Source organism: Candoia aspera, chromosome 5 (assembly GCF_035149785.1).
Source record: "Candoia aspera isolate rCanAsp1 chromosome 5, rCanAsp1.hap2, whole genome shotgun sequence".
NCBI classification, from domain to species: domain Eukaryota; kingdom Metazoa; phylum Chordata; class Lepidosauria; order Squamata; family Boidae; genus Candoia; species Candoia aspera.
The window spans coordinates 63,872,101-63,899,514 of record NC_086157.1 but is presented as its reverse complement, the minus strand read 5'-3'; the positions used below and the strand labels follow the sequence as shown (position 1 = coordinate 63,899,514).

Genomic DNA, 27,414 nt, shown 5'->3' with positions numbered 1-27,414 from the left:
AGCCACACAAATTCTTAACTCCTGGAGCAACCTGCAACAGTTTTTCAAATCTGGATGAACCTACCATGTGCCCCAGGGCCTGGGTCCTGGTTAAGTCTGTTCCTCAGCCCTGAAAGACCACACTCTAGGCCATTTCCCTGTCCAGCAAGTGATCCAGCCATGGGCAGCCAAGGCTAGATCTCTACAAGACCACACTGGAATTCTCAAGAACAGAGTCTGGGCCCTCTCCTTACTCTGCCCAGGCAGTGATCAAACCCCAGCTAGGCACCCCAGAGCCCTGCAGGACCATGTTCTCACTCTGCTCCCCATTCAGGAAGAATAGGAGCGAGTTCTACCAGCAACTCAAGTCGCCCCACCCCCAATTTGTAACTCCTCTCAAATTCGCTTGTGACTTCCTAGAGGGTCATATCTACAGATGGAAAAAAACTATTCCAAAGTATTAGCTAATCTGTCTAATTTTGTGTCATCTGCATATTTAGGAAGCATTCCTTCCACCTCTACATATTAATAAATTGAAAAGTAGAGAATCCAAGATAAACATTTATGGTAACCTGCTTGATATCTCAGTCCATTGATAAACCCTCTTTGTCTGTGATTTCCAAGCTAACTAAATCCTTTGCTGTCAGTACTTACTTTAGTAAGCTGAATGATATTGAGTCCTTTATCAAATGTTTTACCAAATTACCTAATTTTTTTGAAAAATGAAAGATTAATCGGGTAAGATTTATTTTTAACAAATCCATGTTGAATAAACAAACAATCAAGAATTGTTTTCAGTGTGCTTACAAATCAATCTGTTTAAGAATTGCTGTAGATTCTTCTTAGGTATCAATGCTACTGGTTTGTAGTTCCCACAATCTTCTTTTTCCCCTCTTTGAAGACTGGGAGATTTCCTATCCTCTAGTCATCTGGTACTTCAGAGAGCCATAGATGCCATTTATGGGTTCTGCAGATGTCTTGGCATATAGAAATTTAATCTGGATTACTTTTGGTTTAACTATTCCTAATTTAAACCATAGAAGGATGTTAAATTTGTTTGGATTATGTCTGATGCTCTTTCATTAGGCATATGCAACAATCTACTACAAGCCCTCTCCAACCTAAGGTACCCAAATGAATAGGTATTAACTTTGCAATCTCCAGCCAGCATAACCAAAATGTTTTATACTGAAAAAGAATAAGATAGCACAAAGAACATGCTCTCCCAATATTTTTCAGCATTATTTTATTTGACAGGCATTTACAACGTTCCATTCATATACCTAAAAACATAAAAATAGACCTTCTTTCAGCTTATAAAAGAAATATATAAGAACCTTTGACATTGACAGGTCATTATATTATGTACAAGAACAATGGCACCCTCCAAGCACAGGACGTCCAGCATTTCACAGGCTTATTGTATTCCACTGGGGACAGCAAAAGCATCATAATGTCTAATAAGTTGGTACACAACTGATTTAATTTTGATATGATGAGATACACAGGGTTTAGAAAGCTTTTTAATAAAACAGTTAAAAAATAGCAAAAGTTGAGAGAATAAAACTATCAAAATACTGAATATAGTGCACTGAGAATCAAACAGGTGACACTCCAATATTGGCTGGGACATAAGACAGCAGATGGTACTGGGTAATATTTCCTGTTCATGTCACCAAACATAGCCATACCTAGTTATACAAAATGTGTTCCCTACAGCTACTACAAAATTTTAGATTTTCAATATACCTACTAATGTGTCAAACATCAGTAGGTCCAAAAAGAATCCCACTCAAAAACAAAAACAAAAAACCCCAGATCCTCCCATTTTTGCAGAGTAAAACTAAGATGGGAAAGCCATATAAATATTTAAAAAGAAAAAAGTGCTTTAAAAATTATTTGGAAATCTTTGATTATAAGTCACATCTGTACCCTGTTATAGATGTTTAAATAAGAAATTTTAAATGTAATTGAAGGTTGCCTGTTTTGTATATTGTTCATATTATCTAATAGTGGTGGGGAGGGAGTCAAGTAATAATGTACATTAATGTCACATGGATAAGTTGAGGTCAGTTTTTCTGGCCATAAAATATTTAATTTTTCCTGAGCCCTAACTTTATCAGGCAGGGAGGATCAAACACACCCAAGGTGAAATCCTACCAACTGCAACAAAATCACAGCAGGGATTAATTTAACCTCCTTGGGTGTTCAGCTATTTATTGACATTGCTAACATAATTCCAGTCTCAAATATGTACAGCTGCCCACCGATATTTTACAGAAAAGAGAGTTTACCCATAAAAGTTTGCAGTTCATAATTATAGTATAAAACCAACATCTTCAAATCCTTTCTGACAGATTTGCCATTTTGTAACCCAAACTTGGAACAGAACAGCACAATCCTCTGCATGTCTACTTGGAAGTCAGTCTTACTCCTCGGTAATTGCATTTAAGATTGCAGTTGAAACCATCAAATCCCCATTCATTTGTGCCTTTGCATTTCAGATAACATACAGAAAACTATTTTCAAGTGTTGAATTTTGATCTCTAAAGTTGAAAAAAAAAGATTTTGCATTGTTATAATTTTTATGTAAAACTAGAACTTCCAACATTGACATTAAACTAAGCACAGACCAAAGAGAACTCAGCACAACGTAAATTCCAGATTTTCCCTCACACATCCCTAAAATACACATCACATCACCAAATCCAGAGATCTTCACTTGGTAACAGTAAGCTGTGTGAGTGCTACTGCATGCAACTACCTCAGCTACCAGAGATGTTTGGCACTATCAAGGCTAATCACTTGTTAGGAGAGAAGAGAAAGGGAGGGCTGGTTCTAGTTCCTGCAAATAAGCGACTGGACTACTGAGAGATGGTGATGTCAAACATCTGGTTAGCAGTGCATGTGCAGTGCAGGTCATCCCATGTATGTCCCTGAGTGCTGAATGCAAGTTTTTCCCTTCATTCAACACCATTCCCACTTATGGTACCTCATAAAGAAGGAAATTCCATGTACAGAAGCCTTTCTCTGTGCATGGATTGCCCTGGCTGGATCAGGGTGTACAGCTTTGTGTTTAAGAGTAAAATCTGCTGCAGTTATAGACACTTGTTCCTTGTTTGCTGCAACTTCTTTAAGATGAACCTATGATTTACATATCACATATAAAATTCATTTGCTGTTTGTGCTATCACTTAAAATTTATGCGTGCAGCAAATTAGCTTAAGAAAAACACCCACAGCATTGTCTTTTCTAGCATTATCTATGCAGCCCATTTTACTATGCAGCCCCTGATTAGTTTTTAATAAATAAAGCCCTTGGTACTATATAGAGAAGGACTCAAGCTCATTCCATTTCCAAATTTTGCTTTATTTCTCCTTATTATACTACTTTAAAGGAGAAAAAAGGAGGGACGCTGTGTGGTTTCAACCGGTTTAGCTGCCATTACTATATGTGCAAGTATGCATTCTAAGGGATGGTTCTCCACAATATATAAGGGGTAGATTTGGGGCTCATCTATATCTAGCATCTAACAAGAAAGTGTTGGATCTAAAGTTCTGTATTTAGTTTTCTTGGTGGTACAAAGTCTTGACGGCGAACCCAGATGACTTCTTCACTGTTGCCTTCCATGCCACCATTAATTCCAGACAGAGCAGCTTGTTTCTTCAACTGAGACATTCTGGAGGCATGTGTGCCCATTGTATATCGTGTTTTGTTTCCCAGGTATGACTGGTTGCTTGTAATAGAGGCTGACTGCAATTGCTCCTGGAGTTCTTTTTCAACCATGGTACTCCTCAAAGGCTCACAATAGTCCTCCTCATCACTGAGAATATCTGTTTCTTTTATGTCCTCTTGTTCTTCATACTGACCAAGATCAAACTGCTCTTCCACCCAACGGTCAGTGTCCTTGTTGTTGGATGCCTGCTGGGTCTCTTTCTCAGGACTGCTGGCAAAGACGGCATCTGAATCAATGGTAAATCTGTTTCGAGCCAGCCGTCGCCTTCTCCTCCCAAGTGACTTGCTTGGGGCAGACACTGTGCACACACAAAAATAAAATCCCAGATGCTTTTATAAACAGAAATTTGAATATGGTAATATTAAAAAACCTAGCCTTTACATTCTTTTTCCTTTCACAATAGCTGGTAATCACCGCACAACTAACATCAAACATGTAAAGTCTGACAAGATGTGATTGGGGGAACTGATAAACATGAAGATAGGCTAATAAATTTATAGAATGTGTTAAAATGTATTTGTGCCATATATATATATATATATGTTTTTATACTTCTGGCCAGTGCCTGAAATAAATTGATAATGTCAATAATAATTGACAAATTTTATACCTAAATCTTCTATGCAGACAAACCAAGTTGTATGCAGTGTTGAGGAATTATTTTTGCCTTGTAAATTTTAAAATAACTTGTAGTCAACTACTTAGATATGGTAATGGAAAAAGAAGGTATGCCTTCTCTTCCCCCAATAGTTACAAATGACTCAGGGTTCACTTTTAACATCGAGTCTATTGGAACTGAAACAGTGTGCTCAGTGGTCCCCTGTTATTTTTCACTTCATTATTTTAAAATATGTTAATTGGTAAGCCAATTCAATAGTACTTCAATAGCACTGAATGTCAGATTTTTTTGAAGAGAAACAAAAGTAGCAGTGATGGGGCAAAATACAGGGAGCTGCTATGTAATGTGATGCCCTACCCTATGCCTGATGTGGGGTTTTGTGAATTCAGCTTCCTTTCACACCTCACAACACTCAGGTGTCAAATGGTAGTTGTGTCTGCCACTGTGAAATAAGTCTGCCACTGTGAAATTAAATACAGTCTTATTTATTACACATTTCTGAAGCTATAATAAATGGGACAAAAATGCTAATGAGAAAAAGCATTCTTTTTGTGTGCGGTGCTTTGCTTTGCTTTGCTGTATTTTGCACATTCTCTCAAGACTAATCTGTTGCAGGGTATACAATGTGAAAGACCAAAGTAACCAATGGGCAGAAACTACAGTAAAGTGAATAGGATCATCCTTTCTTGCTCTTAAACTGCCTTTTTTCTCTTCTGGGGTGCTTTGACAAACTTTAACCAGGAGTACCTGTCCTGTTCATAGCTGGCCTTGCACCCTTCAGTGCACTCAGCCTTTTTCCTCCAAATGGAACATAGTGCTGTGATGAGGGCAAACTTTCAGTTTTAAGAAGCTGTCTTCTGTGTTTGTCACGTAAAATTGAATGCACAGCTTTTAGAAAGTCTTTCCTGTGTTCTGGGGAACTGAAAAGCAGAAATAAAGAGCGCACACCAGTTAGACGTTGGTCTGGCAGCAGAACATTGACATTTATTTATTCAGTGTAAATGGCAGTATAATTTTGCAAACTGTCGCTCCGTACCTACAACAAAGGTGGAATGACCTCTCTGGCCTGCCTTCAGATTCAGACTTCACATGAACTATCTCACAGACAGAACTGGTCTCTGCATCTACAGAAAGAGAAAGGAACATTTTAAAAAAATATCATTTCAATTTGTTTGTTATTTATTGAACATCATTCTGTAGATTTAAAAAATAATCTCATCTGAAATGTGAAACTGCTATGAAAATTAGTTTAGTGAATTAAATACTTAATATTAATTGGTTCAAGAATTATAGCCCCAGGAGTGGTGGTGTGAAATGCAGGATTATTTCCATGTAATGCTGACTACATGCAATGACCAAAACATGTAAAAGCTTTTTAATATGGTTGCAGTCCCATCACATCAAACATCTTCTCATCAGCAATGTTCATGTCTGGCATTACAAGTTGCTGGTGGTAGAGATCTTCTCTACCCTGGAGCTCATTCACATGGTGAATGATTCTCAAGACCATCACTGCAATTTTGCTCCAAGTAAACAATACTCCTTCTACAAAGAAGTCTCTGCCTCTGTAGCACCATAAACCATAAAGCACCCTCCATTCATTTCAGAGTGGACTGCATATGAGTCCCATTGAAACCACTTTGTTAATAAGCAAAAGAATGTTTTCTTTACATATGCAAACTGTAAAAAGAAAACATTTTAACAAAGAAAACATGTAGGAGATCCCCTTAAGCAACTGGCATTTTATGTTGTCAATATAATTTTGCTCCAAAGAACAGCTACGCTGTAGTTGAATATACCATTACTGATGCTATTTTTTTTGTAAAGCCAAACAATTAAAATCTAAATAGTAAGGTCCAGGAGATTTATATAAGCTAAAATAGGCAAAATAGAGCATTACCTATTGAAACTCTGTATTAGTGAGCTGTTCTATGCTCAGCATGAACTCTGAGTAATCTCCTAAACCTAGGGCAAGAACTGCCATTAGCCATAGCCAACAAAGGAAAGACCTGTACAAAATCCATTTGGACCACTTTCCACTGGCTGCACTGAATGGCACATTTGGTTGTTTCAGAGAAATCACAGGCTGCCGATTTCAAATTCTAAAGCAACAAAGCTGACCTAAAGCCTATCACTTTATATAGATATAATATACCTGCTACTGTATTTCCAGAGACAATATTGTCCATACTGAGCCTACAATTCATGCCATGGTACATCATAAAAAAGAACCACAATCCCATAGGCCGTGAAATCTTTCAACTACTTATCTAAGATATCATGCTGTTCCTTTGCTTGATCCAGCTCTCAATACAATTAAAACTCTCAGTGGTAAACCTAAAAACTCCTACAGGCACACCACATGCAGTGCACATCAGCAGCGCATATTAGGAATATTATATTTAAAAAGCATCTGCAAATTGCTCTATTTACATTCCATGTGCAGATTTTATAACTGATATCAGAAAACAGAATTTGTGTCAGCTGATATATATACATGAGCATTAAGGACAAACCAAATTTATTTTTATGTTAGAAAGATAATCTGACAAGTGAGAAACTTCCTTCTATATTTAAAGAAGATTAAATGTATCTGCATGAGCAATACTAAGAGTCATTAGGAAAGCTATGTTAACAGCCCCTTTTGTCTCAGGAGGAGAGGAGGCTGAGAAACTCTGGCTGAGGGGAATTCCAGAGGAGATAAGTCCTGTGGGAGATGGATAAAGAGGTTTTCTGGCCAGTTGGAAATAATGATGCTATGGAGATTGATAAGCAATGTAAACACAAGAAAGTGAGACCAGCAGAAGCAGCACCCTATCAGCAAGCATGCTCATACAACACTAAAACACTGATGTGCTGCCACTCCCTTAAGTAATCTTGTTGACTATCAGAATTATTGTAAGGCTATACGATCAATCACTAATGGTTTAACTCTTTTTAAAAGCAGAGAATGTGAAAGCAACTGTGCTACACAATCCCTGCCCTCTTGAGGTTCCTGTTCTAAATTCAGAATTTGAGTTACAGCCACATTTGCCAAATAAAATGACCCATATAGAACAGTTAAAATGTTGTCAAATATAATCTGAATGGGACATCCTACTTTTTTTTCTGCTATCTTTTTTGTTTCATCATTCTTATTTTGATAAACTGGCTTTTCCTGCTGGATTGTATGCTTATCCCACTACTTGGGATATATTTCTGCAAAAGAGAAGTTTTACAATAACCAAATAAAACAAAAAAAATTAAGAAAATCATAAAGAAACCCATTTTAACCCTACCTGCACTTGCCAATGCTCGAACCTGCAAAGCCTCCAGGGGAATCATGTGACGGAAACGAAATGGGTCTGAGTCTTCGTAAATGGAAGCTCTATGTGATCCACCCTACATGCAGGAGAACAGGGAAAACAATTCTTATTAATGATATTATATAAACTGTATGAAAACTGGTTTATTTCATACCAAATATTTAAAGTATCTACAAAAGCCTTCAGTCTTGATCAATACACAGTGAACAACTGTAAGGAAATTAATGGAAGCCTCCCCTGAGGGCTTCATTGTTTCATCCCCTCACAGTAATCTCCCATCTGAAAAAATAACTTTATATTATCATTCCATAATTCCATTCATTTGATTACCAGTGCAACTGTTATCTTCCTGAAAAGTTTTTCTATCCCAGGCTCTAAAAAAGGTTGAGGGAGCTTAAGATCAAAAGTCACTGGGGCATGACAGAAGCTCTCTGTTTCATCTCAAGAGTACTGCCTTGTGAATCATTTTTATCCTGAAATTAGATTTGAGAACTGGTAATGATCCATCAAAGTTTTATGGTTATACCTGATGCAGCAAATGCCTGAAATGTTTTCTGCATTACGTACAGGTTGGTAGAGTGTTACGGCTGCAAAAAAAGCAAGTGCAATTTCTACATCAGCAGAATTGAACTTTCATAATTATGGGAAGATATAATTCCACTTGATTCCACTTTGGTCAGACATCCCCTGGAGCATTATAAATGCTTCAAGAATTCATAGGTAATAGAACAGGTTCAGAAAAGAACAGGGATAATGAGAAGACTAGAAACTATGTCTTATGATGAGACAATGAAAAAACTAAAAACACTTTGCCTTGAAAAGACCAAGGAGAGTGGGTGAGTGGGACATACGGTAGCACTCTAAAGGACTTGAAAGGACATCACCCTAAAAAATTTAAAGATCTATTCTCCAACACCTCACATGGCAGGGCACAGAATAATATATTTAATTTACAGAATACCAGATCCTGGTTAGATGTTAGGAAAAAATCCTAAAAGTCAGAGCATTTACATTTTAGAGTTTTTAGTATATTTGTATATATATATTTTATAATGTATATCTTTTAATCAATATTTAATTTTTTACTGTTTTAAATTCACTTGTAAACCTCCCAGAGTCATTGTTGAGAAGGGCAGTAGAAAAATGCAATAAATAAATAAGTAAGCAAGCAAGCTATCTGGTGGGATCAATTGCCTAGAGAAGTGATTGGCTCCCTTTTACCAGACAGATTAATCAGATATCATGGATTTTTACTTTTTAAAAAATTTGGATTCTTGTATAGAGTGGTCCAAATAGCCCTTTCCAACTGCACTAGATGCAATTCTATGTCAACTGTAGGATATACCAATCAAGATCTGCATAATTACATGATGAATAAGAAGATAATGAAGATCCTTATGTGCACATATTAGGGTATCAGTTACAAAGAATTAAACTGAATATGTATATCCAAGGTGCTTGTTTTCAAAGAAACTGATAGTTATAATAAGTCACTCTATTAAAAAAGGAAAGCTTTGAGTGCTCTTTCCAAGCATTAAGTTGATGTCTAAAAATAGTTTACACTACTTATTGCTAGAATGACCTGTCTAATTATCCCAATATATCTAATATTATTTTTATTATTTTATTTTTCAAATTTCTATTACCGCCCATCTCTCCCAAAAGGGGCACTCTGGGCGGTTTACAATAAAATCAAAATTAAAAGCATATAAATTACATATAACAGACTAATAAATAAAGATAAAATAGATATAAAAGCTATCTATAGTATGCTTCACATCCTTTTTGCTATTTAATATTATTTATAGATGATAAACTTACCAATTTTTTCTTCTGTTTCACACCTTCTTTATATACAAGTACCACAGCAGTTTTGAACACTACAGAGAAAAAAACCAAACATTTAAGAAGTCAGTAGTTTGCCAATGTACACCCAGGGAAAAAAAGTCAGCTACTAATTCTGTGGAAAAGTTTCAAAACTTCTTCCTGTGCACCCAGAAAGTTAAGGCCTATGGAGGAACATAGTAGTTTTCCTCATATGCCAAAAGCAAAGGGCATAATTTTTTAAATACATGATAGCCAGATGAACTGAAGTAACATCTACTGTTTAGAAAGCTCATTGGCCAAAGAATTAATGCTCAATGTTTTCAAAATTCAGGGGTATTTACTTAATTGATAAAGTGTTCTAAATTTTAATCTAATATTTAAGCATTTACTGGAATTTGAAGTTCTTCCCAATAGAGTCAGTTCATTCATTTAACAAGATTACTCCAGAGTAAGCACTTTAATAAGTATCACTTAATATTCTTAACTGTAAATGCTCCAGATAAACAATCAAAATAGCTCTAAAATGTACAACATTCATTTAATGAATTTTCAAAATTATGAAGGAAAAGTTAAAAATCACTTTTAAAATATCCATAGTACCTTTATTATTAAATTATCATGTCCTAGGTTATTTGCAGGGAATTACTCAGATACAGTATTATGCATGGAAGGAACCAAAATCGACATTTACATACAAGCAGCATTTCAGCAAATCTCCCTGAGGGAAGAACACTGGAGATGGAAGGAAGAATAGAGGTACTGCCTACAGCCATCTATTTTACACTTCCCAGCACTTTTTTATATTTCCCAGCACTTACTGAGCTTTGCAGTATTCTTTATGAAGTTTTTATTAAGCTTATAAAGTTTAGATAAATGTATGATAAGTAGAAAAACATATTGCAAAGTCCTATAATTAAAACATCTTAAAAAATAGGAATACCAACAGCTTAAAGCAATTTTCCCAAATCAAACACGTTTCAGTTCTCATCATTCCCAGTCAGCCTTCTAAAGTGTGCTGCATGAGGAGTGGCCTAGAATACTTGAATACCAAGTCAAATTTTACTCATTTATTTTCCAACGTTTTCCAACATTTTGATGCTTTGGAATCCAATGTCATAACAGACAATCTGCCCCAAACATTAACCTATTATGTTCCAGAAGCAGGGGTGTCTGACGTGACCCACATAAAATGGGGAGTGGGGTGGGCTTTGATTAGACAGTCATGACTGCCATCTTGACTTTTTTTTACCCCCCGGCACTCCCTTCTAGAAACACCTTCAGTGGTATCGCTGGAGACAATATTTGCATGTTTTATTTAATTTTGATACGAAACAATGTCATTTTCTTTTTTTCTGAAAAGAAGCACATACCGAATGCTGCCAGTTCAGGTTCCTTCTTCCACTTTCCCAGTGATGCAGGAGGATTAAGCCAGATGACTGTGGTATGCAACAGCAAATCTCCCATAGAAAGATCTGCCACCTGCCAGCCACACACCCACACGAAAGAAAATGACAGTGTATCGTTTTAAAAAGCAATTTAACAAGTCATTGAAAATAAATTTGAGCAATAAGTGACTTAAAAGAAATGGCACACCACTGCATTATGCTTTGTAAATCTAAAGAAAGGAAACAATTCTATCCTGTGTGTAAATACAGTGTGCAGAAGCCACTGTGTCAGCTCTGTCAGTATATTAAACAAGAGTTAAAGCCTATTCCTCAGTGAGCTCAACAGGATTTGTTTGCTGGTGGGGTCTACAGGACTCCCTCCTTGGGTAGTTTTTTGTGAGTAGTATAGCTGATTAAACTTTAAAGATCATATACATTTATATATAAAAAGACATTAGTTCTTAAATAAATACAGATGTTATTAGATGAAAAACATGTTGTAAGGACTATCCTATCACCTTAGAGAAAGCATTTATTTGTATGAGAGAAAAGGGGGAATGAATCTTAAAAGGTGATCTGCCATTTTAAAACTTATCATTTTGATTCTGAACCTAGTGAATCACATTGGAACTCTTTCTGGTATAGAATTATCTTAAATGGATCATTAAGAATTGACCAAGAAGATGATCCAGAGAGAACACAATACTATGTAAATTGTAGCCTTTCTAGGGTGAGTTTGTGGGATTGTTAGCAAATTGGTGTACTGTGTGTGTTCTGGACTAACAGATTCCTTTTGTCTTCCAAGCAGAAATACTGGCTATAGTTATTTAAAATGTTTGTATTATTCCTCCTTTTCCTGGGATTCTCTGACTTTGGCCACACAGTCTCAAGAAATGGCAGAGCTGCTCTAAGGTGTTGCAGTCAAGTGCTATGTTCATACTCCTGTGCATTCCAAAATACTTTTTTGGAGACTGAAGTGCTGCAACAGCCCATCTTTTCCATCATGGCAGATTCCCAACAAAGAATTAAACAAGACCAGCCCTGCTTAGTTTTTTGAGATGAGCCAGAACAGACCAGGGACTGACATATATACATGCCCCCAATTTTTCACTTCATCCCACCCTTTTTTCTTTTAATCTGTTTTTTCTTTTTCTTTTTGTTCCTTTTTAAAAGTTTTATTTAGTTTTTGCCTTGCTTTGTTTCTTCAAACAAAAAGCAAAAGCAAATTAATATCAGCTTCCTGTTATGTACCTTTTAATGATGCTGATGAATCTTAAATTCCTAAAAAAACTATTGTCCTAAGAATTTCCATTTCCAGGTACATTATACTATAGGTATTAAAACTATTTCAAATGTGGCTAGAAAATTCTAGCTATTATCATTTCTTTATAGAATGTCTATCAAAAGGAAACTAAAGCCAAAATCCAGTTACTTCACTGTGTAATTTTTGGTTACACTATGTATGACATACTGAAGCAGATTTATACCAATGTGACCTAGCTACGTCATCATGATTGCAGAAATGGGATTATACATGCAGTAATAAATGCAAATAGTACTAACACTGGGGTTTCACATTTAAGTGACAAACATATGGGATAACAATGAGAATCACATCCTGACCATTTTTATTTATTTTAATTGCATCATCATAAAAAAAGAAATATAGAAAGCAGCATGTGCTTTTTTTTGAAAACTATTCATCAAAATAAATTTCTCCAAACCATTAGCTAAAATTACAGAGGCCTACCTAATTGATGACAGAAATAAAAGGAGTCTAAATCTCTTCCAATCTAAGTTGCTATTTTTTTTAATATTTGGCTCTAATTCCAACTCTCCATAACTATTTATGCCACAACTGACCTAAAGCTGATCAGTTGTTAGTTGCTATTTCCAGATATGTTATATATAACAGGAGAGAAATGAAAATGTTTTCTTTAACAAATATAGAAAGATAATGAGCACCCTCAAAACTGAATTTTATGCCCAGTCATATCCTTTACTGACTGCAAGGTATCTCTCCAATTACTTTCTCTTTCTCTATAAAGTAAGCGCCCAGTTCCCTACAACATTCAGGGAAGAAGGTGGCAACATCTAGTGCAATCTAACAGAGGTTAAAACATCATTATCTACATTAATTTGAGAGAGGATTTTCAGAGCTAGGTACCTCTTTCTTGTCTCCTGTTTGTTCTGCAATGAGCTGGTCAAACACTGCACCATATTCTTCATGGATTTTCTGCATTTCATTGATATGGCTAGCAACCTTGTTCATTGTTTTTATGGCCACTAGAAGAAGAGCAAAGATATAAAAAAAAATTACAGCAGAGTTGACATGATTATATTACTTAGCATGGAAAGCCCTTTTCTGTCATATTCTTAAAAATTCTATCATATTTTTAATATTTCAGTATGATGATATTATTATGCTGTGTTGGTTAGGAAGAACCTTATTTTCTCTTGCATTATTGCCTCATTCAGTTATTTTTAGTGTGTGTATCTATGTAGTGTATTAGTGTATGTAGTTCATCAACTAAATGGAGAGGTCTCCTGAGTCTGACCTAGTATGCAAAAGAGCAACAGTTAAAGTGAACAAGCTAGATTTTCAACTACAGACTCGTAAAACCTGGGGATTATATCTGTATATATTTTATCTTTCACGGACACCTACTTACATATTCAAACAAGTTGGGTTATAATACTGCATGTGCTCTGTTAATCTACACTTTGACCATCAGTGATGCATACACAACTGAATGTTTGGCATGTGTTGAAGCAATGTCATACACATCTAGATGTGTGACACAGTTTATTTTATTTTATTTATTTTCTATCCTGCCTTTATCATCTTTGTAAATAACTCAAGGCGGCGAACATACCTATTACTCCTTCCTCCTCCTATTTTCCCCACAACAGCAACTCTGTGAGGTGAGTTGGGCTGAGAGAGAGTGACTGGCCCAAGGTCACCCAACCAGGTTTCATGCCTAAGGCAGGACTAGAACTCACAGACTCCTGGTTTCTAGCCCAGCACCTTAACCACTAGACCAAACTGGCTATTGTATGCCTATATGTATAGTCATAGAGGATAACACATAACTTTTCAAGCAGGATCCATAAAAATATACAGTAAATTTTTGGCAAACTTGTTTAGAAGTATACAGACAAGACAGCTGGGGAGGCGGGATAAAAAAATTGAATCTAAGTCTTGAGTCCTTTCTCTAGAGCAGGTTAACAATAAACAACCCTTAAAAAGTACAGAAAAAGTATATCTCCTTGAAAACATGCAATAAAATATTTGTTAATCTTTACCTATCCTCTGTACCACAGAAACCAACTGAAACTCCATTTTCTATATATTTTCAGACACATGAATTTCTCTTACATATGTTGGTAACCTTCTAATGTGTTAAGAAACTTTTATCAGAAACAGTGGCAAAACCAAAAGTACAAACAGGAGAAATCACAAGTTAGAAAAACAATTTACCATCAAGGTGATAATGTTCTTCACTATCAGCATCAGTGAGAGTAAATAGCTCTTTCAGCAGAAGAGGGTACTTCAATATCCTCTGGATTGGTTTGATGAGGTAAGATTCTAATGTTGATGAATGTTGTCTTCTAGGATTCTGTGCATCTAAGAATGCTTTAAATGCCGTGTCTGTCTTAGCTGTGTTATTGAAAATAAAAGAAGATATCTCAAGATATCTCTATCTTACTATCTCTATTACAGAATATTTCTACCATATTATTTAGCTGTTCTCTTTCATTAGAGGTTCTCAAGATAATATAGAGCAGTGTTTCTTAAAGTGTGGTCCTAGGGGAACCCCCGAGGGTCCCCCAAGACCCTTTCAGCGGTCTGCAAAAGCCAAATTATTTGCCAGCCTATGTTGAAAAAATAATACAATATTAAAATCCCATCAAACAATTGTGAGAAATGGTAGCAGCAGCAAATGCATCAATTTTAACTTTTAATATGGTAAATATTGAGAAATAGAACCCATCCAAAGCAAAGATAAAACTCACGATAAGCATTAACAATCCACTGGGACTGAAAGTACACTGGAATAAAATAGAAGGAAACTAATAGATATGCTCTCTTTCAACATGTTCACTTTTATGTGTGACATTGTGTGGACTTCTTATCTGAGGAGGTCCTTAATTTCAAATTCATCGCATATGCAAATCAGAGCTTGGCTCACACATACAAGCCAGAGTCAAAATCAGTTACTGCTTTCTGAACTTTGAGTAATTAATTGTTCATACTAAAATAAAAATGTTCAAGATGATACTCTTTTGTGATATATAGCATCCCCACTAAAAGATACAAATCGTAGGTAAAACTTCTTTCAACTCTCATCTTTAAAATGCAAATAATCCTTCCAGGTATTATATTAGATAGAAGAAATGGTCATTGGGGATGCAATACACAAAGTAGCCAGAAATGATGTAGTTTAAGCTTGATCCACCACTTGTATTTGAATGATATCAAGAGATCAAATAGTTAAATAATCATACAGGAAGGAATAGTGTATGAAAATTTAAATTATGTTATCCTAACTTTCTTCCTTCATATTTTTCAACATAAAAGAAATTAGGATCTCACATTTCATATTGCTGAAAAGATCTGGAACTTAAATGCCTTCCCTTTAAAAGGATTGTTCAACCAACCTTACCTAGCATAATATAATCACAGAAGTATAGAATTTGAAGGTATCTTAGCCACCATTTAGTACAGCTCCCTACTAAATGTAAAAGCTTGCAATAACAGAATTGTTGACAAATGGACCCAGTTACTCTCCAGCAAAGTAGAATTTCCCTTCCCCATTTGTCTCCTGAAGTTTCAACATCACCCAAACCTTCACACTCTGAGACAATTTTGAGTTTTGAGAAACTTTATAATATATGGGGTAGATAAGGAAATCGTGCATATCCCACTCTTACCTTTCACTAGGACTTTTGGAACCTTTGTGTGGCTCGCACAGAAGGCACTATATAGCTTGAAACGGTCAGCATAATACAGGAAGGACCCACCCAAGGAAAACAACACTTTCTAGGATCAAGAATATGTAAATCAGAATATTGCAATTGATTTTGGGGGGACAGGCTGCTGAACTTAACATTATAAAAGAAAAAAATATTCTCAACAAGTAACTGAAACTTTTCACTCCATAATTACTAAGGCAAAGATTTTTGTTTTTGTTTTTAAATTCTAAGGGGGGGGGGGAGAGAAAGAGGATCACTTAAAATACTAAATACAAATTAAACACTAATGTGCACATTCTGTTACCAAAAGCAGACAATACTAAATAGAATTGGGTCACGGGGAAGTTCCCTCTTTTTAAAACTGTTCTTTAAAAGAGTAGGAATGATACGGAATTGTTGGCCTTGCTCATACATTTTTTCTTCTTTAAACATGGGTAAATTTTCCATTTGGGAAGAAAGAATTTATCCCACTGTACAATCCTCCCCTGCCTCTAAATGGAAAAAGGGAGGTTATCTGGGTAGCTGCATTGCAACAGACATCAGCTACTACATGAAAAATCTTACACAAAGAGATGACTGTAGCTAGGCTGGCCTTATTATTTATTTAATGCATAGTCCTACAAGAAACCCATACCTAGGGATCAAATATCAGTCAAACATGTCACCTCACTGAGAACAAATGAACATTTAAAAAGCAAAACAAATTAAATTGCATTTAAATCATAATCACAGTGAGTTATGGAACATGCACCCATTGCCCTACTGTAAATTACTGCCTATAGCAATACTTAATGCCATTTTTCAGTGCCTGTTTTTCAGCCCTTGTTTTTACTATTTTTGTTTAGTTACCCTTTCCTTCATTTTAAGTGATAGATAATTCCTGGTAAAGAAAAGAGAAGAGTCAGAGGCTAATAGCTTTCATTGGTACTGTTTCTGCAGGCAGTTTAACTACTTTCCTATTGCTTCAATGAGCATTCAAGCAACAGTTATAATTCAGAGACATTGCCTCAGTCGTTTTGTAGGAAGTGATATCTTAGGTTTGCTGAACTAGGATTTTAGGTAGCAATGTTTCTGTTGTTAACTCTTCCTAAACAAAAATGGACATATGGAATTACATATACTGTATAATAATGCATGCTTTTATAGACATTGCAATTATCCTTGGTTGCAGCTTGCATCACTAACGTATTTTGCTTTTTAAGATTTCATCTTCATCTAAGTTGTTTCTTAGCAAATGATTTGCAAAAACAAATACAAATCTGGAAAAAATGTCCATATAATTACTGTGGTAGTATCTCTAATTATTACTAAAAGAATTGCAGTTAAAGACCTACTTTAAATTGGTCAACTTTTTCAAGCTTTTCCAGATCTGGCACCAACCTCACTCCATCTTCAAGTGTTTTCAAGAACTCTACTTGAAATGCCACCATTTCAGTCAGATTCCCAAAAAGAACATCAAGCTGGTAAGGAAGACAATTTTTAAAAAAATTGCTTTTCACAAAAAGTATATCATAAAAGCAATTAACTAAATTTAGGTGCTGTGTTAGCCATGTTCACCTTTGTTAGCCTTAGTTTAAAAAAAATCACTGAAGAATTTCATGAAAATTGGCTTTTAGAAATATACAGTAATATCACATCCACTTTTTATACACATAAAATCTACAGTTATCCTTTTTATTTTGATCAACAAACAAAAGGTACTCTACCTCTTCCTGAGTAAGAAAAGTTTCTTTTTGAAGAGGTTTCAGGTATCTCTCCATTAGACAATTTAAATCCTGAAAGTGAAAGACTACAGTTTTAGCAGGGTTTTCTACCACAAATCTAAAAACTTCAAGTTCAAAATAGCTTTGTGGTGTTTTCAATTGTTTAATATCAGGCATTAATGCTGTGTTTGGAACTTTCTTGAGGCATCTACTGGCTACTGCCAAAGAAATTTGTATTAGATGAAATATATTGCTTTGACTTGGCACAGAATCCTTATTGTATTTTCTTTACTGGAGCACTAACACACTTCATAGGGTAATGTATAGATTTTATTTCCCGTTGCATCCAATTCCTGATTCACTGTTGCATGTTATAATGTCCAAAATACACGTCTATATAATATGAAAAATAATATGACAAATACTAACCTAAAAGTATGCTGGGTCATCAAAGGTGAAAAGGAAAAACATTGCTATTGAAAACATGGCTTGAAAGTCTTGAATCAGCCTTCCCCAATCTAAAACTTTCTAGATATTGTGGGACTGCAACTCCCAGAATTCCCAGCCACCTTTGGAGGATATCTGGTTGGGGAAGGCTGAAGTATTCAATATATTGCATTTATCACAGTAAGGTGCATTTTGGGCAAATACTAAAGGAGATACAGAAAGTCAAATAATATTACATTAATATTACCAGGATTTATAGTTGATGTCATAAAATTGTCTCCACTTAACATACATGATAAAAGCAAGTCCTATGGGCAATAATTTTCCAGATCAAAACTTTACACTATTTAAAAAAAAAGAAATAGTTTAGGTGGTTAGAGGCTTTGTGTTTACTTTTTTAGGACAAAATGGATTTCTCACTCACTAACAAAGAGGACTTTGGACTTAGTTTTTAGGAGTTGCCAAGTCACAGGGAAAGATAAGCCATTAGATATGCAGGTGGTCTTCACTTAATGGCCATTCGTTCGGCAACTGTTCAAACTTATGACAGTGCTGAACAAGTAGTACTTACGACCAGTCCTCGTAGTTGCGGCCATCACAGCATTCCCACAGTCACATGATTGCATCTGGGAGCTTGGTGACCAGCTTGCAATTATTATGTCACAGCATCCCACAGTCACATGATCACCATTTGCAACCTTCACTGCCGGCTTCCCACAAGCAAAGCGAATGGGAAAGCCGCAGGAGGTTGCAAATGGTGACCATGTGATGTCGTACTTAATGATGTTGCAGGATTCACTTAACTGCAACCGGAAGTCCCGGAAATGCCATTGCTAAGTGGTGTGATCATGGGACATCATGCTTTATGTCTGGGTCACTTAGCAACAGAAATCCCAGTCCCAATTTCCATTCTTAACCAAGGAACCAAAGTAACCTAATATTACTACCTGTAATATTTAACTGATTTTATATTTGATATCTGTAACTTACTCCCCTTTCTTCTGCAGTTGCTAACTCTACTTCAATAAACCTTAATCAACTGGTTATTACAAATATGGCTATGCTGGATGCATCAAGCTTTAGATCCTCTATTATCAGAGCAAAGGAGAGAAAACCTAACAGAGGCTTATTCTGAAGATAGAGAGAAAATGGTGAGCGGTTTTGTTTTGTTTCTTCTACTGTTAACAAAGAGGCAGAGCCAGTTTGGTGTAATGGTTCAGGCATCAGGCTAGAAACCGAGAGACCAGGAGTTCTAGCCCCGCCTGAGGCACAAAGCCAGCTGGGTGACCTTTCTCTCAGCCCTAGGAAGGAGGCAATGGCAAACCACTTCTGAAAAACCTTGCCAAGAAAATTGCAGGGACTTGTCCAGGCAGTCTCTGAAAATTGGACTGATTGGATTAAAAACAACAACGAAGAGGCATTCTTGTTGTGCTCCAAAGGGCTTTTTCAAAGAGCTGATGGCAGTAGAATAAAGAGAGATGAGGAAAGATGTATAGCAAAGTCTCTTTCCTTTGAAGATATGATGTTCCAAGAGTCAATGTCACCTTCCTTCTGCTTAAGGTAAGTTTGCATGAGTGTGGATGGGAGAGAGGGAGAGAAGAGCAGAGATGGTACTCATGAGCATTATGTGTTAACTCTAGCAGAATACATACAATGGATCAAGTTTGTGTCTCTAATCTATACTCCTAGACATGCAGATTAAGCACATAACTAAAACAGTGTATTACCTTGACATACGTGCATTCTGTTTCAAGCAGTTCACAAATAACCTTGCGCAGTTTATCAGCATCAGTTAGCTGTCTTGTGGTGGATTGCTGAGGTCCAGTAGGTTCCTGGAGGGTCACACTAGAGTCAGATGGATTCATCTCATGAAGACTGCGACAAAAAGCAGCAACCTGTTCTGTACTCTATAAAATTAAGACAAATGGTTATTTCCAGAATTCATAAAGTCGTATTATAATTCCTTTGAATTAGCCATCTTAAAGTAGAATTTTCTGTTCTAAGAAGTGTAGAATAAAGCAAACTGTGACATATTGGAAAAAAATATACAAATCAGCAATTGGTCCTGGAAATTATTTTGTTAGAAAACAGATTATGCACTAAATATATATATCCACCATGCTGTTCCATAGGAATAACCACTGTTATGCAAAGCATATAAAAAAGTAGTAGTAAGCAGAAGAAATTAAAAGTAGAAGGTAAAAAAAATTAACTAAATTTGTTTACATAAACACTATTCACTATACCTGTCCATACTTTCTATGCTTGCTTCCTCAATGTCTATACTCTGCCATTTGTTCTTTAAACTTCTCACCTCTGTCTTTCTGAGGATCTCTTCTGAACCATCCAGCTACCACTTTTTCAGTGTTTTCCTTCCTTTCAATCCATTCACTCTTCCCTCTCCTCCATATATTTGTTTTGTAATTTGATCCTCATTCCTTCTCTATATATGACAAATAACCAAGCAATGTACTTCCTTCATACTAGTCACTCACGTTTGCATTCAATTCTTATTCATTTAGCACTCATTCATTCATGATGCTATATCTTCTTGTCTCACTACCCTCTTTTTAAAGAAACCCATTCCTACTGCACACAACTTAATGTTTATATTTTCCTTGGCCTACAAGCTCTTGCTTCCGTAAAACAAAGTAAACAGAAGCATACTGTTGGCCTTTCGTAAGGCCACAAAGACCTGGTTATGTGCCCGGGCCTGGGGCCCTGAGTGTGGTAATGGTCCCGTTTCTTGGTTGTATTGACATCTTACATTGTTTACTTGGCAGCCATGTATACATGTATTTATTTTTTATTGTAATTGTTTTAATTGTAATTGTTTTATGGTTTTTATTGTTGTGAGCCACCCAGAGTCACTGGTTGAGATGGGTGGCTATAGAAATTGAATAAATAATTTTTTAAAAAAAATACTATTATATACCACCTTTTTGACAAGCATCAGTTCCTTGCAACAGATTACATACCACCCATTACTTTTTTACATATATTTGTCTTTAAAAGTATCTGTATTGACAGTGTGCATAGTCAGCTTCAGAGAGCCAGTTTGATGTAGTGATTAAGGCACCAGGCTAGAAACCTGGAGACTGTGATTCTAATCCTGCCTTGGGCATAATCCCAACTATTAGGCCAGTCACTCACAGCCCTCAGAAGCAGGCAATGGCAAACCACTCCCAAAAATCTTGCAAAGAAAACTGCAGAGACGAATCCAGACAGTCACCAGGAGTCAACACTGACTCAAAGGCACACACAAAAAAAGTTGGTTGCAGAACAGGATGCACAATGGACTGAACTAGAAATACCTCTTTCCAGCATAATCAAAATTGTGTTCTTACCTGACTATAAAACAGTTAAATGTAAACATTCTCAAATTATTTAATGTTATTTCAGCTATCTGAATACACTTCAGCCAGATCTTAGTCTCTAATAGACTCTGTAACCCAGAATATTTTATATTCCAAGGATAGGAAATCATTAAATTTTTAATGAAAGCATAAGCTAATTATTGTTTGTCAGTGTAGTTCAACATTTCAGTAAGAAGTTATTTTCAGTTAACATATCACACACAGTGCTATAATAGCAATACAATGCTAAAAACAAAATTAGAAATAAAGTGAAATATCTTTTGGGATACAACTTCCATCAGAGGTAACTATTAACTGAAAATAGCTTTTCCCAATCCATAAATTTCGGACAATAGCTCACATCAGCTACTGTCAGGCCCACCAGGTAGACCAGACCAGAAAATCACAAGAAGGCTAAAGCTACTTTTATTGAGATTGGCTGTAATAACAGGATTTTGCAAGTCTGATTGTGCTGTGCCTCCTCTTCTTTCTTATATTTCAGCAAGTTAGGGAGGCATCAGCTGTTCTGGACTTAAAAAGTGTTTCAGCCTCCTTTGCCTGGTAACAGTTTCTGCATATCTCCATCACAGTATCATCCTTACTCTCAACAGCTTATTCATTGGACATGACAGGAGTAGTATAATGACATATTGCAAGGCATTGGGAAAAAGTTGCTTTAAACCAGGGGTCCCCAAACATTTCAGCTCATTGACTCCTTCATGAAGTTTCAGACTGTTCATCAACCCCCCCCCCAAACATTTATTAAATGAAAATAATTTAATAAATACTGCTTTAACTAATAGTACCATGAACAATAACAACAACCCTTGGAGGTTGATATTGATCATTTTGGGGAACCCTGCTTTAGACTCTTAAATTACATATAAGCACAATCAGATAGAATAATATCCTGGAACTGTGCTAAATTATATTGTTATATCATATAGGAACTGTTAAAATAAAGTGTAAATATAACTGCAACTCCAAAGTAAATATTGTAGAATAACCCATATAACCCATATTCCTAAAATAGATTTAATAAAATCCAGAAACGATTTAGCATTCTATATCTCATTTAAAAGAACTAGGAAAACAAAATATACATTTCAACATATAATGAGAATACTATAAAAAGTATTCTTTATTTATACAAATTAGTGTTTTTCCACAGGTGAAATCTTTAATTAATTTTCTATTCCTAAATGTATCCTTTTCCCTGAGATTACAATGAGTAGTATAATTAAACCAAGTGATTATTAATGACTCAACTACTTAAAGTTGGTCATAAATCATTTACTAAATTATTGCATTTTTTCCATAATTTGCTATTTATGGAGCTTGAAATGATACCTTACATAAGAAAAACTCAGAAGAAACTAGTCACATGAGATACACTCCAAGCAATCTCTGTGAAATATAGGAATCTTTAAAAAGCACAATAGCACTAGATAATTTAGAAATATGTTCCAATTCATACATTACTCTAAAAGTAAGTAACAGAAGAAACAATGGTATACTGCCCAGCCTCACACTAATCCAACACAGACATGCATTATGAAAAGTTACTATTTCTCTTCTTCTCTTTTAAACTTAAAACTCAGCATCACTTACCTACAATGGGTTTTCCATAAAACCAAGGACAAACTCACCATCTTTTGCATGACATATGAGCTCAGTATTTGAGCTTTAGCAGCTAGAATGAGTGCTGCAGCTGCTTCAAGCTTGAGTTTGCCTTCTGCTAGCTCACTTCCACTGTCTAATACTAGCTATCAAGGAACGGCTACAGGCTTATATGTCAAAGAGTAAGGAAATCAGAGGCCAAGTGCACTTTCCTTCCTTTCCTCTAAGATTCAATGGCAACACGGTTAGTGCATTAGTTCACAGGTCAGACCCAACTCTCACAAGGTAAATTCATTACATTATTGTGTTTTCAAGAAGATACTCCATCTGTCTCACAGGAATACATTACATATACCAGTGGATTTATCTTTGTTACCATTTGTTCATGCTGTGTCATATCAGCAAATATATTTTCCTGCCTTATATTAATATGCATTAATGTGTTTATCCCACATGGCAGCATACATGTACGATACAAGGCATTCCCTTCAGAAGAATGATGTTTATGTAAGGAATGAATATTGCAGAAAGCTACTCAGGGTTGTATCACTTCCACACATCAGGGTTGTATAGATTGAGGGCTATGTTCCCAAAGCAGGCAGAGCTGCTTTCCCAAAGGAAAAGGCCAGTGGAAAAAAATGTCACATTTAAATTAAATTAAATTAAATTACTGAAGTTTATTTTATTTAAATGGCATTTAAACAAAATAAGCTTTAGTCTTGCTGAAAATTCAATATTAATAACAACATTCCTAATAAAAATCCAACACCAGGTGTGGCATTTGTATCATCATCATCATCATACCACTACAGTATTAATCCGAATGATGGTATTTGTGTAATTATCACAATAGCAACAATGCAATAACACTATTGCTATACTACTCTAACGCCAAAGAACTGTAAGTAACAGGTGACAGAAAATGAACACAAAATATAAAAACTAAAAAGATTCAGGGAGCTAGGAACTTCTTGCCTTAATTCATTTGTTTCTGATTACCAGATCATTATTTGGAGGCATTTTTTTGGAGAATATGAAGTGGACAGAGAGCATGCACTGACTCCTGACTCCACCTCTCTTCATATGTCCACAAATGCAACTGGAGGGCTAAAGGAGAACCATATTCAAGTTCATATAAGTAAGAGTAAACTCTATGATCTGGAACTGAAGTAGCTATAGCCATGCATAGGCTAGTGCCAATCCAGTTGTCCTTCAGACTGAACCTTCTCCTGCCACTGAACATGTTGGAGATTAGGCAGAAGTGGGATGAGGGTTTTTTGCATGCCCCCATCCCTCCCCATGTATTAGACAAATGCTTGAACACAGCAAAATATTCTATGAAAGCTGGATTAGTGAGGTTCAGATGAAAAATACCTCTCACATATTATTCAGGGTGCCTGTCTTTTTAAAGTTACATTTCAGACACATGCACCTCTAGAAGAATTTCCAGATAATAAACTTCACAGTAAGCTACTACAAAAGAAAATTAAACTGGCAAGCTCATATGCTAATGGACAGCAATTAGCAATCCATTTGTTCAGTCAGTTTAATATAATTGCTGTGTTCTGCTTCAGTCAAAGGTAGATTGCCTTGAAATAACTTCCCAATTAGGTTGTTTCCATGAAAACTGGTACAAGTTAACAAATACACACACACACACAAACTTATATAGGTCATATATTAAAAATGGAGGCATACGTACATATGTGTGTAAAATTATGCCATTCAATGAGGCAGTGACATGCTAAAAAGGAGCAATATCATTATTAATATTTGAAACTCAAGATAATTACCAGGACTCCATAGCTCTTGCATTTATTATAGGCAGACAGAAACTTTGCATTTAGCAGGTGATAATGAGTTGTAACCGAGGCACTAATTGGTTTCATTTCATATCATTTGTAAACATCTTAAAAAAACGAGGACGATATTCTCCTGGAAGCAAGGCAAGGCGTTACAAATCTGAGCCAGCAGAGATTTTGTTATTTACAATGTGAAAATGAAAGTTTCGCACCTTGCTTGTTTTATCACTCTCATCAGAGGATTCCAAGATGTTCACATCTGTCTCTTCTAGAGTTGTCTCAGCACACTTGTCTTGATTGCTGCTGAGCAGGTGACCTGCCAGGATGCAAAACAAGGGTGACAGAATGGGATTATTCACATTTCAGTACCAACCCAGAAAACACAAACATGTTACGAGAAAAGAAATAATAATAAATCTCCTTTTATCTTCTCTAATATCTGCAAGACTCCAAAAAAGAATGGACTTTTGTTCCTGGATCACACCATCATATGTATCAGGATAGGGTCGAATCAGAATAAAATGTGCCAGGTATTTTACCTTACAAAACTGGATATTTGGTATAATTTCTTTTCATTTATATAGAAAAACAAATCCTAGGGATCAAACATGCTGGAATGTATGATAAGACTGGTTTATTGACTCCTGAGAACTCAACTGAAAAAAACTGTATCTACTTATCATAGAACCACTACTGACATTATATCTGTATTATTAGACCATGTTGCCTATTATGAGTATCATAAAACTGGAATACTTTTAAAAGTAGAACAAAGTAAGGATATATAAGTAGATCTGGGCAGAGATGCATTTTTACTCTGTCGGATATTCTATTTCATCTTTTTATAGCATTCCAATCCTAAGACATCCAAATATTCAGCATTCAACTAACAGTGCCCCCCTTTTAAAAAAAAATGTTTAAAGCATCTACAGAAATAGTTAAAATAATGTCATATATCCTAGTTGGAATAACTTCATTTGATGTCCTGTGGAGAAGTGACTTTAAGCCAAGTCAACATTGACTTCCTTAGCTGATGCTAATGAACCTAACACTTTTTATAACTATTCGGGCATTCTTTCCTGTTACACAAAAAGTATACCATAATCTGCTTCCTGCAGTAGAGACATTATTCCCCCAAAGAGAACTATTTTTAATCTTGAGTTATAAAGAACATCCAGTAGTGCCTTCCGTTCTTAAAAACGCACATTCTTTACTTCATTTACCTACTAGCAAGGAATAATGCTATTACTTAGTAATACAAGCTATTCATACAATTTCTATCAAACTGTAGTGGAATGCTTGCCCCATTTCTGTCATATCTATTCTGTGTTCATTGTTCATTTTTATTTATCTGTTCATGGCACGCTATGGCATAATATATTTACAAGACTTCAGACTATGAATTTTACTGCTTGGCCATTAAAAAAATACATTATCTTTGCATTATATTAAAGGAACGAGGACTGGGTAAGGAAAATTGACGGATGGAAGATTAGGTTACTGTAGCAGCAAATGAGGATGGCAAATACAGGTCTCTTAATGTTTACTCTCTATAATTAATTATAGATTCAAGCCTCATGAGTTTCTTTTCATAAAATAAAAATATTGTCTGTGGTAGTATAAACCGAATAAGTTAGATTGTGTTAGAGCTATCAGATCTGGGCTACAAAATTTCAGTTAGAGAAGACTCTTTATATTAGCTATTATTAGTATGGTGAACCAGGTTCTTGGAAAGCAATTGAGGGTTAAAATGCAAATGTTTTGTTAAACTACATCCCCCAAATCAAAGAACTTAGGCTATATCAAGCTTGGATTATTGCACAAAAGGAGTTTATGTACTCATGGAAGAATGTGTATATTCCAGACTCCAAATTTTGCTTAACAAAATTTGCAACTCTCACCCTTCAAATTAGTTTTGAACTGAAGGAGAGGCAAGACTGGACAATATGGTCTATGTTTAATTCAGTGTTTAAAATTGAATCATAATGTTGAAACTGAAAAAAAGTATATAATTTTAATTTTTAATATATATTTTCTTCTTTAAAGTATGTACTGAATGTTTGTATATGTGTGTGTATATATAGATATACCTTTAAAAAAACTTTAAACAAGTACAGTCAAAACACTCCCACATCTAAATTAAATTTCAGGTAGCCCAAATAAGGCAGTGAGATTGTTAAGGGACCAATATGGTCATTCTACACCACTGCTCTACAGTGGCTGCTAGTCCATTTCAGAGTCCATTCAAGATGTTTTTAACTTTCCAAGCCTTGAAGGTTTGCAGCCAGGTTACTTGAAGGGGTTCCTCCTGCCCAAGGTCATTTCGCTGACGCTTTCTCCAATTTATCCTGTCAGATGAGGCAAGGCAAGGGGCTTCAATAGAAAAGCTCTTTCAGTGTGGAAGATCCTCTCTAAAAACACATATATTACCAGATTTATTATTTCTACTACTTCAAAAATATGGTAAAGGAAGAGGAAATAACAAAAGAACAAGTGATAGGAAAAGTTTGGCTTACTGAATCACCTGCCCATGATGCTGTGTGTTCTCTAGTCACAGGACTGACTGTCCTTTTGGCCTTAACAATAAGTCTGTTTGACAATCATTTTGCTTCACCAAAGGCATTACTAGTGGACTCTGATGCTGAGCTAGTAAGTGCC

General features: G+C 35.7%; 1 protein-coding gene across 1 annotated transcript in view; it reads right to left on the bottom strand.

Moving 5' to 3' along the window:
* Window positions 1-1,221: 1,221 nt before the first annotated feature.
* The window catches only part of TIAM1 (TIAM Rac1 associated GEF 1), a 91,062-nt gene continuing 64,869 nt past the window's right edge, over window positions 1,222-27,414 (bottom strand). The window contains exons 13-25 of the mRNA XM_063305443.1: window positions 24,969-25,072; window positions 19,706-19,885; window positions 17,535-17,603; window positions 17,163-17,288; window positions 15,787-15,895; window positions 14,333-14,512; window positions 13,019-13,137; window positions 10,837-10,945; window positions 9,461-9,519; window positions 7,613-7,715; window positions 5,371-5,458; window positions 5,082-5,254; window positions 1,222-4,013 (exon numbers count right to left, since the gene is read on the bottom strand). Of these exons, the coding sequence (XP_063161513.1) occupies window positions 3,529-4,013; window positions 5,082-5,254; window positions 5,371-5,458; window positions 7,613-7,715; window positions 9,461-9,519; window positions 10,837-10,945; window positions 13,019-13,137; window positions 14,333-14,512; window positions 15,787-15,895; window positions 17,163-17,288; window positions 17,535-17,603; window positions 19,706-19,885; window positions 24,969-25,072 (1,904 nt within the window). The 3' untranslated portion in view covers window positions 1,222-3,528. The remainder of the gene's footprint in view (window positions 4,014-5,081; window positions 5,255-5,370; window positions 5,459-7,612; window positions 7,716-9,460; window positions 9,520-10,836; window positions 10,946-13,018; window positions 13,138-14,332; window positions 14,513-15,786; window positions 15,896-17,162; window positions 17,289-17,534; window positions 17,604-19,705; window positions 19,886-24,968; window positions 25,073-27,414) is intronic.